The sequence below is a fragment of the Saccostrea cucullata genome, unplaced genomic scaffold, assembly GCF_032062105.1.
Source record: "Saccostrea cucullata isolate Sc308-1 unplaced genomic scaffold, CSIRO_AGI_Scuc_v1 ctg503, whole genome shotgun sequence".
NCBI lineage: Eukaryota > Metazoa > Mollusca > Bivalvia > Ostreida > Ostreidae > Saccostrea > Saccostrea cuccullata.
In genome coordinates, this window is record NW_026935642.1 from 178,839 (window position 1) to 197,232 (window position 18,394).

Here is an 18,394-nt window from a genome sequence, read left to right on the forward strand (position 1 = left end):
ACGTGTTGCACGTGCGCGCTCTTGCAAGCACGTGCGCGCAAAATGACCTTTGTTCGGCAAATCTACATAACATGTCTACTGACCCTAAAAACATTTTACCTTAGTCCGATGTGTAGTTTACAAGATCACTCGTGGACAAAATTTTCCCAGGAAGAAGAAAAATAATAATAATAATAAGAAACAGAGTAAAAACAATATGTTCCCCAACTTCGTTTGGGGAACATAATAACGCGCTGCCACGGCGATCATACTACAATCATAAGTACGTTTCTACTGCGTTTTTATCAGACCGCGATCACACAGCGCGTACTTTAACCCCTGTCACACTGGGACTGCGTCCATAAAAAATGCAAAACACCGAGGTGATCGCAATAGTACAGCGCCGTGACAAAATGGCGAGATCTCCACTGAACGCTGTTGAGTCACGTAGGGTCTCCTAAAACGCCAAGGGACGGCGATCACTCTGGGCATGCACAAAGTACGCGCCGTGTGATTGCGGTCTGATAAGAACGCAGTCGAAACGTAGTATGAACGACGTAGCAGCGTGTTTAGATCTCCAACAACGCAGTAGGAGCTCCGTACGCACGCCGCGAAGACGCACATGATCGCAGCATAAACGCAGTGATAGTAGATGCACTTTCACGGAGATGTCGCGGGCTCCTTTGAGATGTCACTGCATGCGTTTCTATCGCGCTTTTACGGCAGTTATGTGATTAATTATCTAGTAATTATTTTTTTACTGCGATTACACAATGACAACACAGAGTTGCCACTGCGATCGTTGTGCTCCCTTGGCGTTTCTACAGCGTCTGTTTGCGATTACAATGCAATACCACTGCGTTGTTAAAACGTTGTTGATCATCCAGCTCACAAAACAGGAACAATGGCCGCATATTTGATCAGCAATAACTCTAACGAAATTATATCAGAATTTATTCTGTTGTTTCAGTTGTGTTGCGGTGGAATAACTTAAAATTTGCAGCAACTGTTTAGTGTGTTTATTTTTTTTTTTTACATTCATAATGAAATCAAAGAAAATACACGAATAACAAGTTTTAACAACACATCTGAATCGATAAAATTGAAAAAAGAAGGATTTTAATAATAAGACTGATAATCATTTAGTATGAAATTATTCCAATAGGTCACTTTAAACTAAGAATTATATTTTTTGGCATGAATAGTTCATCATGTAACTTGAATCTTTAAAAAAAATGTTTTACATTCCTTCTGAATATATATATCCATGGGTGAAGAACGCATTGTGAACGTATCCAGCGCAGTGTGAACGCCGTGAACGCGAGGTGAAAACTCTTAACACGCCGTGAAAACCCCGCGGAAGCGCAGTCAATCGCGAAGAGATCTCCGTAGTAACGCAGTAGAACGCCACAGAAACGCGTCGCTCGCCATAGGGACTCCGTGACATCTTCACATTGTGAAGATTTTACAGAAATGTGTTCAATTTCCCTCCGTATGGACGCATCTTGGTGTGACAGGGCCTTTTGTGCATGCCCAAAGTGATAGGAGACCCTACGCGAACATACCGCGTTCGAGGAGATTTCGCCGCAGTGTCATGGCGTTGTAGGATACTCTACTGCGATCACCTTGGTGTTTTGCATTTTTTATGGACGCCGTGCGATCGCCGTGAGGACGCAGTCCCGGTGTGAGGGGGGTGTTAGAATTCGAAATTGTGAAAGTTTACAGACATAAGCTAGGTGCTGACCAAATTGTTATTACAAAAGCTCACTTGAACTTCTGTCTTATGAAAGCTGAGAAAAAAGTAAAACTGTCTTGGGTTTATGGGGGGGATGCATCCCAAATCAGTGATTGGAAACGTCCTAAATAAACAGTATTAAAAACCCTCAAGTTTAGTACCATTTATTTTCAATAGAAAATAAAATAAATGAATTTTAATAGATTCATTTCAACAATCGTACTTACACTCCATCTGTGGAGAGACCCACAAAGATAAGGAACAACAGCTTTACATCACGAAGCAGTAACTCAATAAATCTCATAAATGAACATTCAATAAGATCACTTAATTTGAGGAAAATTAATTACCTTTCTGCCAGCAATAAAAAGTATCTTTGGTTTACATTTTCTTATAACCATATTTGTACACAAGAATAAAATTCGTTCAAAAGGACAATTTATGTCTTCGTTTACGTGCTCCGACCTGTTAGTGAAACGGTCGCCAAATTTTTACAGAAAAAAAATAATTATTTTTAAAACTCATCAGAAGTTTTTTTTTAAACAAAATGATATTTTTCTCATTTGAAAATATGGACAGATGGATTCTTTCTCTGAATTTTAAGACTATATTTCAAAAAAAAAAAAAAAAAAATAGCCATATTAAGAGACATAAATAACATTTATGTTATATATTTATGTCTCTGCCATATTTTTTGTACTTTTTCATGATCTGGATAGAATTCTTTCTGACAAACTTTGAACCCAGATCAAGATTTTAATGAATACAGTTATTTCACTTTCTAATTCACACTTAAAAAATTAATCTGAAAAATAAAAAATAGTCATTATAAAACAAAGTGTAGCATTAACAGACAATAACTTTAGTACAAAAATTAGCACCCACAACAAGAATCCTGCAATAAGCATACACTGATAATTTAAAAATATGAAATCTCTCTGATATTTTTTCTACATTGGTATTTTCATAAAGTAAGATATTGTTTAGTAACAAAATGCAGTTTCTTCAACAAACCAGAAAGACAGTTAGAAAGATACTACATGTATATCTAAGATAAAACAAATTCACAGACATCCCTTAATATGTAAAGCAAAAAAAGCCTTTAAAAAAAGATATGTGTACTTATTTGCAGAGAATATTTTCGATATTTTAAGTGTTTTAACTAAAGCATACATGTACACCAAACTATTCAATAACATGTACATACATTGTCCTCAGAGATAAACAATGAAAATTCCTTGCATTCTTCCATTACTTGCAACCTTTCCATTAAAACAAACACTTGCACAGTTACTATTTTTGGGGGTTTGACCACTACATGTATTAAAGTCAATTTAAGTCATACTATACACAACATGGTAAAACAATAATATTCCCAGGCAGGAATGTTTAATGACACTTATTTTCAAGAATAAATATTTCATTATTACATATAAAATAAATAATTATTTACATTGTGTATAAAATACTCTGATTATTAAACACTTCTTTTTTTTTTTTAATAAAAAATACATCTGTACATTTAGGACATTCATCAATACATTCCCCCAAAACATGTACATAACACTGATACATATATCTCATAAATAACATCATGAACAGGAAACAGTTGAAGTATTTGTAGTTGAACAAAAATTAACCTATAAGTTAAATTTCTTCTAGATATCAGAGTGAGGAGTTTTGACTTTTCCTTCCTTCTTTTCTGCTGTTTTCTGACTTTTCTCCACTGTCTTTGGACCACCTATTTTATTCTGCATATTGTCAGAAAGTCTAGATTCCTGAGCAACGATTGGCTTGTCTCCGTCCAGAGTTTTCACTTCTCCATCCTTCCTACTAGGTGCTTGTTTTATCTGAAATTGTTGATTAGGAATGTTGAAATTGTCATTGTTTATCGGTTGCTGTTGTGGTTTAAACGTTTGATCTAACTGCTGTGCTGGAATAATCTTGCCTTGATTCCCTTGATGAACAAATTGACCTTGACCTTGTAAGTTTGCTTGCTGAGGCTGTTGATTGAATTGACCTTGTAGGTTGACTTGCTGAGGCTGTTGGTTGAATTGACCTTGACCTTGTAGGTTGGCTTGCTGAGGATGTTGATTTAACTGACCCTGACCTTGTAGGTTGGCATGTTGAGGCTGTTGCGTGAACTGACTTTGGCCAGGTATATTCACCTGTTGAGCCTGCTGGTTCAGTTGATTTTGACCTTGTGCACCCTGTTGTTGACCCTGCAGCTGTTGCACATTTTGTAGGATCTGTTGCTGGCCTACTCCCGGTGCCTGTGCTGGAATGTTCTGATGTTGCTGAGGATCTACATTTGGTACATTTCTCTTTTGAATTGGTCCTGCATCCTGCTTTACAACCTGCCCTTCATTATTTAACGGTGCCTGTGTTTGCTTTAAAGAAGAACAAGGAAAAAACATATAATCTAAGGATCAGAGTAAAAAAAATTTTTACAATGTACTCTGAGATTTTATTTCTAATCCAGTCTAGACCAGTACTGTTAAGGCTCTGATGACATATCGAAGTCACAATGTAATCTGAGATTTTATTTCTAATCCAGTCTAGACCAGTACTGTTAAGGCTCTGATGACATATCGAAGTTTTGTGTGGAAAATCTACCAGCTATTACATTCTGAGGATGTGAAATATGGGATGATTAACCTGACATTTGACCTATTACCTTTGCCCCCTCCTCCTTTTTATGGGCGTCCTTTTTGTGTTCCTTTAGCTCCTTGAGAATCTCCCGCTGCTCCTGGATCAGTTTTTTGTGCTCTATCTGCTGCTTTTTTAATTCGTCCAATAGATCCTGTTGTTTCTGTTCCGTCTCTTTGACCTTCTCCTCATTATCTCCCCCCTCCACAGCCTCCCCCTCATCTAATACCTTGACAGGATCCTCTCCCTCCTTCATGGTCTTCTTCTTTCTTTCCTCCCTGAGGACAGTTTCTGGTCCCTCTCCTTTGGTTTTACTTCTTTGTTTTTGTCTTTTACTACCCTTGCTACTCTCTTTTACCAGTTTTGTGCTTGTCTGTTTCACTGGTTTTGTCTCTTTCACACTTTCTTTATGACTATTATTCACCTAAAAGTTGAAAACATACATGTTGAATTGCATGTTGTTTGAACTAAATAAATAAATTTTATAAAAATACTTTAATGTCACAGATCATGTGCCTTTGTCTTCTGACATAATGTTAATTTTTTTTTGGTTAATTGATACACATTTAATTGTTAGACTCTCCATAACAGGGACAGTAACAAGTTTAATTCCCCCCCCCCCCCCCCCCCCCCGGCAATATACATGAAACTAAGAGCTTCCTACCCAACCATGCAGTAACATTCAGATCTGGCCGTAGACTTTACCTCTACTGGTCCCTTGTCAGGTGGGTGGGGATTTGGTGGTTCCTGTCTTATGTCATCCTCAGGTAATGACTTTACTTTACTGTCTTTGTCTGGTGGGTCCACTCTTCTATCTTTATCTATAATATTATTTTTACATGTAAATATCTATCATATAAGAAATGTAACTATATTATAAATCAATAAGAAAAAAATTCATGTATAGCAAATTGACAAAATAAACTTTTCTAATAAATCTTGCTTTGATTACCTATGACCTGCCCAGCAGTCTTCTTGAATACATCAATAACAGGGTTATCTTTCTTGATTTTCTCCTCTGACTTGATACTCTGTTTAGCTGCCACTGTTGCTTTGTCTGTGATGACTGGCTTTGGTTTGACATGGTCCTGGGAGTTCAGTGTTGTGTACGTACATAGGACCATGATTGTAACTCCAACAATGAAAACAAACTAAAATAATAAAAGAAATATCTAATAAGGACACAGTTTTACTATACCAAGAGGGTGTATCCCTGATAAAAATCAAATTTTGATGATAAATTTTGTATGTTAGCAGCTGGCTTCAATTTTTTTCTACTTTAAAATACATATATCTTTACCACACAAAATGCATCACAAAGATGTATTAATGAAACCCTTTATGCCATCAGTGATGACAAAAAACAATGCCTCGGTGTGAAAAGTTTGGTGTGTACCTGAGCAATGTTCTTTTTGTCAGATGATCCAGTCATGACTCTCAGGAAGAACACAGCGGGGAAGATGTAACAAATCAACGTTCCCATTGTAGCTCCATTCATCGCAAGGACAAACTCAACTAAAATTTTTAAAAATGCACAATAAGGGGAAGATATCAGGTATATTTGATTTGTTTCTATATAGTACTCTTGCATTTGTGTACATGTTTATATTCTTCAACAATAAGAAATAAATCTTTGCCAAATATAAACTTTTAATTGATTTGACAATAACAGCCATATAAGAAGAAATTTAGCAAGGTTGTTGAGATTGCTAAAATTTACTATCACCAACAATTTGTATATTATACATGTGCATTTGATGCTATGGGGTGTTGATTCATTCTCCACTCAACAAAATGTAGAAACTTTTAAAGTTATTCATACTTTTTTAAAAGAATGTGGTAGATTTTCTGAAAAATCTTAATTTTTGTAAATATAGAATTGTATTCTGGTATCAAGAGATTACAGTCTTTGACACCACTAATTGATTTGTTACTGAAAAATAATTGTACTTTATAGCAATGTTATAAAATTTTGTACAAGGAGAAGACTATCTAAGTTGTTGTAGAACTTGTGTCTTATCCTTTTGGCTTTGTCAATAAAATATTTTCAATTCAATTCAATTCATTCATTCCACATCAGAGGTTACCCACAAAATTGCTTATATTACTTCTAGCTAAAAATTCCACTTATAGGCATCACCAAAACAGTAATTCTTGTCCTTACCATTGGGGACTAGAATTCCTGTTATCATTGCAAACATGACTATACACACAGTGATGACTTTAAAATGAATCTCTGGAATTATGGGCCGAGACTCTATGTCCTCATGTTTGGGCTTCTGGAAGAAAGAAAATATTTATTTATCCCTGTACATGTACTTTAAATATCATGCATGCTCTTTCAAGGAAATATTTTCAAAACAGGGAGTGACTTAAAAATTTACAGTGTCTCTTAAGTAATGCTTTAGTTAGGTATCAATACATATATCTAATAAGTTGTCTGCTGGTTATGCAAACTAGAGCTTTCTAGCTTAAAAAGAGAATACTATATATTCTTTATTGACTACTTAATATTGCAGAATGACTTATAAATGCTAGATTGTAAATTCTATATATGAAAATAAATAACAATTTGATTTTATGCTATTTTCGTTTTACTGTAGATTCCTTATTTTTCAAACTTATTATTGCAAATGGGCTCTTCTACATCAAATCGCGAGAAAGATAATCTGTAAATGGACACTTTATCAAGAGATTTTACATAGATTTCAGCATCAAAAAATGAAAATGAGTAATTTTATTTTGCAAAATTACACGATAAATAATTCCATGCATATAATTAGGAATCTACAGTATACACAACTGTTAATGGTACATAACATACATTGAGTGTAGTGGGTGGTTTTTGAGGACTCTACTTTCTTTACCCACCTGAGCAAACAGCAGAGTATAGAAGCTTCCTCGACACGGGTAAATGATGAGGGGAAATGAGACAACAATGGACAGAACAAATAGAATCTGTATAATATCCACCACTAGAGTTTCTGAAAACTGGGTGATGACATCGCCACCAATTGTGGTATCACAGAACGCCACATACCCAAAGAAACCAACCTAAAAATTGAATTATTAATTTCAAGTAAAATTAAATGTTAAGTAAAGTTTTCCTCTGGCCATATATTAGAGCTACCTTATTAAAAACGAATACTGTAAATCATTTTAATTTGTGGGGACAATGTGTCAAGAGCAAAAAAATACTTCACTTGTTCAGTAGGATGTACTTTTGTGGATAACTTGCATTTACTGAAGATTTTATGAACTGACATGTTGATAAAAGTCATGGGTCACAGCATTGGGGATATAAATTTATGGATCAAGTGAAACATGAAATTCAAGAACATTGGTTCCCCTTACACAATGATGACTCTACAGTGTTTTTTATTTTTATTTTTTAAATTAAAATAATCCTATTACCAGTAGGTAAGCTACAGTGCACATGTTGACAGCACTACCCACAATGGCACTGATCTCCTTCAGAGACGGCTCAGGGAGGGCATCATAGAGAATGAACAGCTGTCTGAAAATCAATAAAAAGTATAATACAGATACAAAACTAATCCACTAATCCTAGTAACTCAGGTAATGTATGTCTTACAAATGTTTCAATAATTGAATCTAGTTCAAAAGAAGAACATGTACAAAATCAATTTAATGCAATGATTCACTAACTCACGTAATGTATATTTTAAAAATGTTTCAATTAACAGTCCAGAGTTTCATTTCAGAATCTACGGATATGAAACAGAAATATTGAATCTAGTACATGTTCAAGAGGAGAAGGAGATAGGAATTGCTTTCAATACACACGTTTGACATCCAAAAGCAAAGGAGAATATTGGCAAACATTTAAACAGGCCATCCACTCTCCAGAAGTTGACTTTTTCGTACCAGTTTCCAGCCTTCAGATTAGGAACAGACAATCCAACAACCTGTATTAAAGATACTACCACCTTATTTCATTGAATAAGAAACAGCTTATTTTTTTAATTTGTAGTAAAGAAAATAATTTTTAAATCAGTATTAATCACTAAATCTATTGTTGAAACCAAGAGCTTCTTTATAAAAAACATATAGATGTGTTGGGAGGGGGTGATACTTACATAGAGGACAAACATGGAGTAGAAACAGATACAGAAGGTGCTGGCCCTACTGACAGTCTCCAGATTCCGGAGAAGACCCAGTGGCAGACCGATACAGGTACAGGCCAACATTATCAGTGCTGTACGCAAGTTGTTCGTGTTCTACAAGTTAAATCATTTCAGTAGAATCACAATCAAGTATGAAAAATAACATAATTTATCATCCCACATAGAAAAAATTCATTTGATAAATGTGTATTGTGTATAACTATATGGACTGAATTAGGTCAGTATTCATAAATACATGTACTGGTACATACCGACAGTCCTGTCCACTTGGATATGATTGCTGGTCCTAGATCTCCTATAATCACCACCTGAGCCACGAGAGTTCCCATCTGGAGACCTATCATACTGATATAAAGATCAAGAAACAAATGTTATATATTATATAATAAATCCAGAAAGGGCATAAAGGAAATATTGCAGGAATAGGAATAGTTAAGAAATACTTCTTAAAAATGTCTTTTTGTCAAAAAAAGATTATTAATGGGACAATTTACTACAGACCCACTTACCCCAGTTCTACAGCCAGCTTTCCTGGAGCTCCATGGGTATACTGTGCTGTAATACAATAAAGAAAATTACATTTATGTATGAAATAATTTTTCATGTAACAAATATTTTGGGCCATGTATGGAATAAAAATATAGGACGGGTGTTCCTGAGGAATAAACCAATGGCAGACACTTATATGACTGGGCTTGGTGGAAAATATCATTTTGAATGATAAAACAAATAGTCCATCCTTTTTTGGGAAAGCTTGAGAAAAAAATGGCAGAAATCAAACCTAGGAATCCATAGGATCGCTTCCTGGAGGAAATCCCAGCAGTTATGAGGAGCCTGCAGGACATCAGGGTTAGCCATGTACAGAAAAACAGCATCAGTATTCCCAACACCACCCCACACTGTAAATAATTCCAATTTATTCATTGCGATTACAGGATGTGCATGTTATACATAACAAATAACTATATATAAATTGTAGTGCAACTCATACTCATTCAATGGTAGTGGTTTATACATAAGCAATAACTTGACACCTTTTCTTAATTAATTTAACGTCTCATGCTAGTAGACTACAAAAAGATAAACTGTAATTCAGAACATGAAAGAAAGACTCTTTAAATCATAAACTCTATGTAGAGATGATTGCTCACCTGTTGGAAACAGAATGGCATGGCCAGGACAGTAACACCAATGATGCTGTTACTTAAGTTCAGCACATGCGGCCAATTGTAGTGTCCTGCCATTGTAACAATGATTCTTCTGCGACTTTCTAAATTATTTCATCTGAAACAGAGATGATATATAATTATAACAGGAGCATATTTTGTGTGTGATAAATAAGCCAAAGGACCTTCTTATTTTGAATAAGAAATTTTAACTAATAAACTATAATATATTTATATATAACTATAATATATTTGATAAATTTCATCTAGAGAAGGTTTTGTCAACAAAAGGTTAAAGGAAAATTTACACAAAAAAATACGCAAATAATAGTAGGTCTATTCCCCTGTTTCCCCATCCTGTACACATAAACATTTTAATCCCTGTTGAGATTCTGCCAGGCTAGATATTTGGACTGACGACGGCGTCAATCCAAATATCTAGCCTAGCAGAATCTCAACAGGGATTAATAAACGTTTATGAAGCGGTAACTGGAAAAACCCGAAACCCCCCGATTTTTGGAGAATACCCATACAGGAGGGGTGAAACCCCAATAAAGTGATGGAAACCCCATAAAATTTAATGTAATGGGGTACTATAAGGCCTAAGGTGATGTTTAATTGAATGACATTGACATCCGTAAATTTTTATAGCCAATTTTACCTCAGAATCGACGGGTTTCTTGTCTTGATATACTGCACACCACGCCCGATCTAAATTCGCGATCGCTGAAGTCGTTTCGAGTAATCCGTGGAAATAATTACTGTAATCTTGATCAATATGAATATTATATTATGTATGAATATTATTTTTTTAAAAATTATTTGTAAGGAAACCTTAAGAATATAAAAGAAGTATGAAATATTTATCATGTTGAAAGACATTACAGTGCAATGTTTAATTGATTTTTTTTATGAATTTAACTAGTCCATAAGGCATTAATCAAGAAATAAAGTCATTTCTATAAATTCCAATCATTTATAACATGTAATTAAATTAAATTAACTAATGAATGAATTTGTTAATTTATTTAATTTTTAATTAAGCTGTTTGTTTTGAAATGTTTTCTTCTATGTTTAATAATTAATTTTTAAATTCAGTATTCATTCATTATTATTTTCCAGTTAATAATGTTTTGTTTTAATGTTTTTGGTTCTGTTTTTTTTTGGGGGGGGGGGGGGGGAGAGTGTGTTGTTTTTGTTTTGTTTTGTTTTTTTTGTTTTGTTTTTTGGTTTGTTTTTTGTTTTGTTTTGTTATGTTTTTTATGCAAGTAATAGAAAAAAATATACTCATTGATATGAGAAAGCAACATGTATCCATTACAATGAAATTATTAGAATCCAGGTCTATGAAATAAAAAACTATGATAAAAAAATAATAAAAATGTGCATGTTGCATATGTGAATCCTTGTACAGTTGGTATTGTAACATTATTGTGAGAATATTATTCACACCTCAGCTAGCTCTGTTGTTTTGTACTGGGATAGACAGGCACCCCTGTGTGTGTACATGCACTATATACACAGCTGTTGACACTTGGTCAACTTGATAATAAACACCTTTTGTTTAAACACCTGTGTTCCCAGCTAGTCTGACCAACCCCCCTCTGGCAGGGCATGTGTATATACATTGAACCTTTACTATTCTCAATTGTACAGTTATGCTTTACAGAATTTCATTTTAAGGACTTTAGCACACACATAAGGAAAATATGAATTTTTGATAATTTTGATAATTCATGACAAATTAATAAATAAAGACCTTTTAAATTAGTAATAACTGAAAATATTCACAGTTTCCTTATGTTCCCAGCTCTAGCCACGTGGAGGCCTCCTTAAGTGTAGAGCCATGATTTGAATTTTGAAACAAAAATATTAAAACCAAAGGACCGAAAGATAAAAAATAAAAAAAAAACTTTAAAAAGATTTTTAAAAAACTTAAAGATACTGGATCATTATTCCTATTCAATCTTTTGTTCATATATAAAAATATTACAGCCAAATGAAAGATTAGTAATATACATGAAATAAAATACCATAATAAAAATTTTAGAGAAAGGAATTTATAATTTAATTAGCAACATTTAAAAAAACAATAACATTCCTAACCAAACCTAACCTAACCTAACACAACACAACACCAAACAGTATTCACTGGTCTGCACCCGTCTGGCGGGGGAGGAATACTGCCTGATACTAGCCCTACTCTAGAAAAAATAATAAATATACAATCTTAAAAACATTTTTGGTTTTGTTTTTTGGTTTAAGACTGACTGATTATTGGCCTCTGATCTACTGTATTTTAGATTTTTTTAAAGTTGTAGTCCTGTCCACTTTTTTACGTTTTTGTTGACCTATCTTTTTACCTAAGGTACGTGGTCTAACTATAGTGGTAGTACCGTCAGTTGATGTAAGCGTAAAATTACATAAAATACCTGTGCTTGGAGATGATCAAATAATTTCAGTTATCTTTCAACCAGTTCAAACAGACATTTTTCATAGTTAAAATTCCATCAAAACTTCAGTTCTTTTATTTTGTTGTGTGGTTTTTTTTTCTTCTGTTTTTTTCTTTTATTTCATAAATGTTGTATAATTTAAAGACAATTCAAAATGTAAACAACTGATGTAAAAAAAAAAATTTTCTAAGAAAAGAACATAAAAAAGTTACTTTGAAATAAAATATCTAATATTTGAAAATTGATATATTATTTTAATTTACTATTTATTTCAGAATTCAGTATTTTCATCTTTTGACTTTGATTTATTTTTTGTTCTCTTTTTAACATATATTAAGTAATTATTATTTTTATTGTTGCTTTGAACCTTTGAATTTCAAATTTTTATATCCCTACATTCAGAATTTGTCTAAATCTCAAAAAATAAATTCAGTATTTTCATATTTTGAATTTTATTTATTTTTTTGTTCTCTTTGTAACAAATAAGTAATGAATTATAGTAATGAATTATCTTTACTATTTTTTTTTTTTTTTTTGTTAATGTTGCTTTGCAGCTTTTGGATATTTTCATATCTCTAAATTCAGATTTTCTCTAAAATATCCTAAATGAAATTTTTTTTTTTAAATTATAGCTCTACAAAAAGGAGGCCTCCACGTGGCTAGAGCTGGTAACATTGGGATAATATGAATAATAATTAATACACAAATTCATATTTTCTTAATGGCTAACGTCCTTACATTTTTTGTTAAATACTTATTACATAATTAATATTTTACTATTATCATTGTAAAACAAATATAATTGTGGAAATTATTATGAATTATTTTAATTAAGGTCTTCCGTTTCCAACGGAAGACCTTCTACTGATTCTGAAGATTAAGATTATTCTTATTATTTTTTTTTTTTCTTCCTAGACGCCAACTTTGAGGCCTCATATCTCACTCACTTCTCAATGGATTTTGTTCAAATTTTCAGACATTATAGATGGTAATAAATTCTATCAGAATGCTGTCGATAATTTCAAAAAGTCACTTCCGGTTTTGAGTTATTTCCCTTTAAACGAAAAATTATAGGCTTTCATTTCCAGACAAAGGCTCAGAGACCACTATAGCTGGAGCAGAAATTTTACTGGTTTTAGATAACAGAAAGATTGAAGTTGTGCACATCGGTTTTTGTTTTTCGATTTCTCTATTCAAAATGGCGCTATACAGGGGTCAAAAAATAGAACGTCTAAAAGAGCGAAAATTTACACATGTTTTCCTTTTTATCTTGAAAACTAAAAATATTTTGTTAAGACATAATGAACAAAAGTTGTGCATAATTGCAAGAGCTTTCATATAATTCTATTCAAAAGGGGCTGGCCCCTATGATTAGGGATTTAGGGAGCTTGAAAGTTTTTGCTTTATAGCTCAAAAACGGTAAATATTTCGATCTGGATTATACGAACAAAATTGTTCTTTGACATCTTTTTAATCTGATGAAAATGTTTTGTGTTCGATTATACCGGGGGTATTGCGTAATACGTAGTTGAAAGCAGGCCAGGTAAACAGGTAGTGTTTTTCATTCGGAAAGGAAATCAGACCTCTTCATGTGTATAATTTACATAAACTTCCTATCAGTAATAAATCCTATGGTATTTAATGTTAATTTTCTTCTAAATAGGGCTAAATACGTGCTTTACGGTTCACTAATAAATTATTTATAACGATTAGTCTTTCTTTTTTATTTATTATTAATTAGTTTTACAGTGAAAACGTCTTCATAAACGGAATATATTAAATCTATCTTTCTACATTGATAATTATAACAATTATAAGTTATTTTAACTTGATGCATCGAATAATTCACGATCATTAGTTGTATACATTTGGCGATCTCCAAGATCGCCTGTAACAGTTATGTAATCAAGCGCGCAAATCCCACGCTGTCTAACTAGGTCACTAGTGTACCAGCCACCTGTCGTAAACAATGCAAGTGTCTGTGATCGTGTTTAAAATCCATTGTGTACAAATACCTATCAATTTATAGAAAATCATGTTTTTAATTTATCGAATCAATAATAATACTTCACCGATCTCTCATTTAATCGTAATTCGAAACACTGGTGCATAAATCATTTTTAATTGTGATCGCTTTCTTTGGACTGTTCACGCAGAATTATTTCTCTATTCCGTGTTAATGTATTTTATTTAAATTGTAATTGAAAAGGGGCTTCGGCAAATAATTATAATTAGTGATGGAAGTCTTGTGATACGTAATGTACTATTATGTACGTTTTATTTTTACCATCACTCTTTTGTTTCTTCATTATTTTTTATCAATATTAATAAACATTGAACGTTAAAAAATACTTTAAAATATACTATTATTCACGTTATAAACAGTTTACATCCAGCTTTGTCACTTTGTGTCTAAAATTTTGTAGCCCAGTCCTCATTTGCAAGCACGTGTCCGCAGATAGCAGCGGGTATGTCGATTTGAAAATCCGTTGTGTACTCCGATAGTTACAAATGGAAAATTGGGTTTGAAGTCATGTCGACTCCTTTCATATCATTCAATTTCACTCTATTTCAGCTTGTTTTAATCAATCGTAATCGCTTGTGCATTTATTCATTTCAAGTTTTATGCCTTTTGATAGCCGGAAAAAAAACACGAGCTAGGTTTACACCATTTTTTCCTGTATTTATCGAAGTGGTAATTGTTTTATGAATCTTAAACTACATGTACGTAACACAAGTGAACTTGTGATGAAAATTTATTAAACGAAAATAAAGCAAGAAAAAGTTAAAAGTTAGTATTTTGCAAAATAAATCAAGTCAAGTCACATAAAACAAAGACGAGTTGTAACGCTCACACACGGGCACACACACAAATGTTTTGGTAACTCGGAATAGTCCAGAGATAAACTATATTTTCTTGATGACGGAATGTCCAGTGCATCTAATTTTCACGTCCGGGATAGTCCACGGCGGATCTAAAACTGACTCTCTCACACAACATACGGGATTCACTCAAACTTCAATTAACACGTTTACGCAATTATCACACATACGAGTCGGACACTCTTTGAGGCAGAGGATTAATTGGCACTAATTCCTAAAATAAATATTGAGTGACAAATTATTTTTTGCTGTCTAAACATTAATTGCTAGATTATGATAAATGAATTTGAGCATATGTCAAAATTAAGCATTGAAAATAATTCTTTTTATAAAATTAAATTCTGTTTCATTTTAAAATAATTTTTTTTAGAATTTACTCTGTGACATACGCATGCATGATAATTGTAAGTGGAGTTAACGTTTCTAATTCACAGGGGGAAATCCACCATGAAATTAAGCACTTTTGAGTTTGCAGTTATTTGCTACTAAACTTAAAATGATATTGTACAGAATGGTATACTATTTCGTCCAATAAACAGAATATTTTACATGCCTTTACATGTACAATGTCAGTACGAATTTAATTGATGCAAAACATCAAATTGGCTGCAAAGCAATAAATTCTTTCGCATGCAAGGAATTCTAAGCTGAAATAGTTTTTCAATTCTATTCCCGGCTGATTTCAAAGCAAAATAAAAAAATAATTTTACCGCATTTGCTCATAAATAGATTTATCGATGTTAAAAAAAACATGTTCATTGATGTATAAGAAGAATTTATTGTCATCAAAATGAAGGTGTAGGCCTGTCCGAGCCTCGATACCCTGGATCTTGATTACGTGATAATGCTCATGGTTTCTGCAGAGCAGGCTATGCTGCAAATCGCAGTGCAAAATTAAAAAAAAATATCTTCATGATCTTTGTGTCATTTGTAGATGTAGAGTAAGTTCAAAACAATTTTTACTAGAAGTTGAAAATCTCCTAATTTTTTTTTTTATTCACCATGCACTTTAACCACATCATCATTATCCTGAAAATCAAGAGATTTCTTTTCAAATCTTACACACTCTCAGGCTGTTGAGTATCTGATATAAACTCTTTTTTATGACCATAAATTATCGATGATCATGAGATATTAATGGCAATGAAATTGAAATATATTTCAACATTTAATATCAAGTTTAAGCAAGATTTTAAAATATTTTACGCATGATTTTTACTTGTTATAATTTACGAATTATTTTATTGAAGTAATAAAAAAAAGAGTCTCATTTCCCCATGTGCACTCTCTAACACAATCACAAAAATATTATGAATATATGAACAGCGTATGAACAGCGTTATGAACACAAGCTTGTAAACAAAATAAACGGCAATTCACAATCAAAGTACTCAGAAGTACTGAAAGCCGGGCTCATAATATGAACAAAGACCGTGGTGACAGTTTAAAATCAATTTCAGACGTATAGAGGATATGTTACATACAAAAATATCTCAATGGCATGTATATTAAAATGTTTTAAAAATTAAATAAAATACAGCTAGAAATTAACAGCGTAAAATATTTATCACATGTATCGTTTCGGGGTTTTATATATACAAACAGAAGTAACTAATCACAGATGCAGCAAGATTAATGTCAAACGACTCTGCACTGATGTGTCCTCAGCGGAAAGTTTTACACCAAGTCATTAATGGTGTTCCCTGCATTTGTGTTAGCCTGATAGTACAACATTTATTTATAGAATATGACGCAGACAGGGATACCTGGTGAAAACCTTTTGCACCTTTTAAATTGCTTTGTAAAATATTAGTCAAAGGAACCAGGAAAAATATTAAACAATTTAATATTTTGATAAAAATATTCGATTTACTATTTCTTAAGGTGTTTGCATGGATTTTGTTTTCTCAACAGCGGCTGGGCGTACGCACTATATTTTTACTCGTAAACTCAGTTTGGAGGTGAAGAAGCAGCATTTCCCATTGCTCACCGTTGCAATAGCCGGGCATTGCTCTACGAGCAATGAACCCGGCTAAAAAAGGAAAACCAGAAGAAAAAAGGTGTCTGTATAGATGAAAAACACAACTCATTAATTTGTTTTTGAACGACCCCATACGTTTCTTTCTTTCTCCCTTGCATTTCGACTATACAGAAAAAAAGATCACTAGAACCTTTGTTTATATTAAAAGAAAGGTGTTGGACCTTCAAACGGCACTATATCCGAACAGCTATTATACAGCCTATCAAATATCACGGCGTCAATAAAAGAATTATTTAGATATTTCAAAAACTACTAATTTCATTCTAATAAAAGCCACGCAGCTGTATACAGACATTCCAAAATAATGTTTCATGGAGCGACAGGTTGTTAAATTCCTCTCATCACTATAAGTACCCCATCCCTTAAAATGAATAAAAATGTCCTTCCGCCTCTCCTTCTGTCACACTTTGCCTTTAGCTCAGTTCAAAGCTCAGTTTCAAACAAACTATCCAAGATAATTTTATCAATCTTTATATACTGAAAGAAATTAATTAGAGTCATGCAATTGCATTAAAATTTTTTTTAAACTAGACTTTATATACATGTTTATACCTCACTTTTCTTAAATTAGTGTTTAGCTCAGTTTTAAAAATACCATTTAAAATGGTGTTATCAAACTTCACATGTTGATGCATATTGATGAGAGCTATTTAATGGCATCACCGTTTTTGAACTTGGCCTTTCTTTCGACCTTGACCTAACTCTTTTTATCTCAATTTTAGCTCTAACGAGAGTTAGTTATTGCTTAGCACAAGGTCATTTGGAAAGATCAAGTATGTGGCTTTTGACCTCGACTCAAGGTTACGTCTTCTAGTTCGTAGCTCCAACGGAAGACCTATTCGTTGCTTTGCAACGAGCTCGGCTCTAGTATTATCTATACAATTATACTGAAAAACAGCTCGCTTCGAATTTAGATCGGGCGTGGTGTACGGTAAACTCGTAATGGCGCCCAATTTCCGTCGATTCTGAGGTAAAATTGGCTATAAAAATTTACGGATGTCAATATCATTCAATTAAACATCATCTTAGGCCTTATTGTACCCCATTACGTTCAATTTTATGGGGTTTCCACCACTTTATTGGGGTTTCACCCCTCCTGTATGGGTATTCTCCAAAAATGGGGGGGTTTCGGGTTTTTCCAGTCACCCTTTATGAAGTTTGAACATATTATGAATCACACACAACTTACTCCAATTATTTTATCTATGTCTAAAATTCTCATCTGGAAAAGGCATTATTTTTCTCATATTCTACATAGCAATTTCTGTTTTTTTGTCATCCTACTCATAGTTTTAAAAATATCCTCATCCTCAAAATATTCAGTGCAAGTGTGCAACGTG

The 18,394-nt window shown here is 33.1% G+C and overlaps 1 protein-coding gene across 3 annotated transcripts; it reads right to left on the bottom strand.

Moving 5' to 3' along the window:
- Nucleotides 1-3,220: 3,220 nt before the first annotated feature.
- Nucleotides 3,221-18,340, bottom strand: LOC134243473 (putative sodium-coupled neutral amino acid transporter 10). 3 transcript variants are annotated; one of them, XM_062725741.1, is made up of 16 exons: nucleotides 18,244-18,340; nucleotides 9,663-9,795; nucleotides 9,293-9,410; nucleotides 9,021-9,066; nucleotides 8,763-8,856; nucleotides 8,464-8,604; nucleotides 8,171-8,292; nucleotides 7,778-7,880; nucleotides 7,235-7,417; nucleotides 6,528-6,642; nucleotides 5,760-5,878; nucleotides 5,316-5,514; nucleotides 5,069-5,184; nucleotides 4,392-4,787; nucleotides 3,780-4,104; nucleotides 3,221-3,689 (listed from the first exon to the last, which is right to left on the bottom strand). In XM_062725741.1, exons 2-16 carry the CDS (start codon nucleotides 9,753-9,755, stop codon nucleotides 3,373-3,375), a joined length of 2,487 nt encoding a protein of 828 aa, XP_062581725.1. In that variant the 5' UTR covers nucleotides 9,756-9,795; nucleotides 18,244-18,340; the 3' UTR covers nucleotides 3,221-3,372. The 3 variants fall into 3 exon arrangements, with proteins under 3 accessions (XP_062581725.1, XP_062581724.1, XP_062581723.1); XM_062725740.1 differs by having other exon boundaries at nucleotides 3,735-4,104; XM_062725739.1 differs by having other exon boundaries at nucleotides 3,221-4,104.
- Between the last annotated feature and the right edge of the window lie 54 nt (nucleotides 18,341-18,394).

Excerpts from the sequence above, each read along its gene's own strand:
- LOC134243473 (XM_062725739.1), bottom strand. The coding sequence starts at position 9,755 with ATGGCAGGACACTACAATTGGCCGCATGTGCTGAACTTAAGTAACAGC. Across the intron at positions 8,605-8,762 it reads CCAAGTGGACAGGACTGTCG|AACACGAACAACTTGCGTAC; the intron begins GTATGTACCAGT and ends TTTAACTTGTAG. Across the intron at positions 4,105-4,391 it reads AAAAGGAGGAGGGGGCAAAG|CAAACACAGGCACCGTTAAA; the intron begins GTAATAGGTCAA and ends TCTTCTTTAAAG.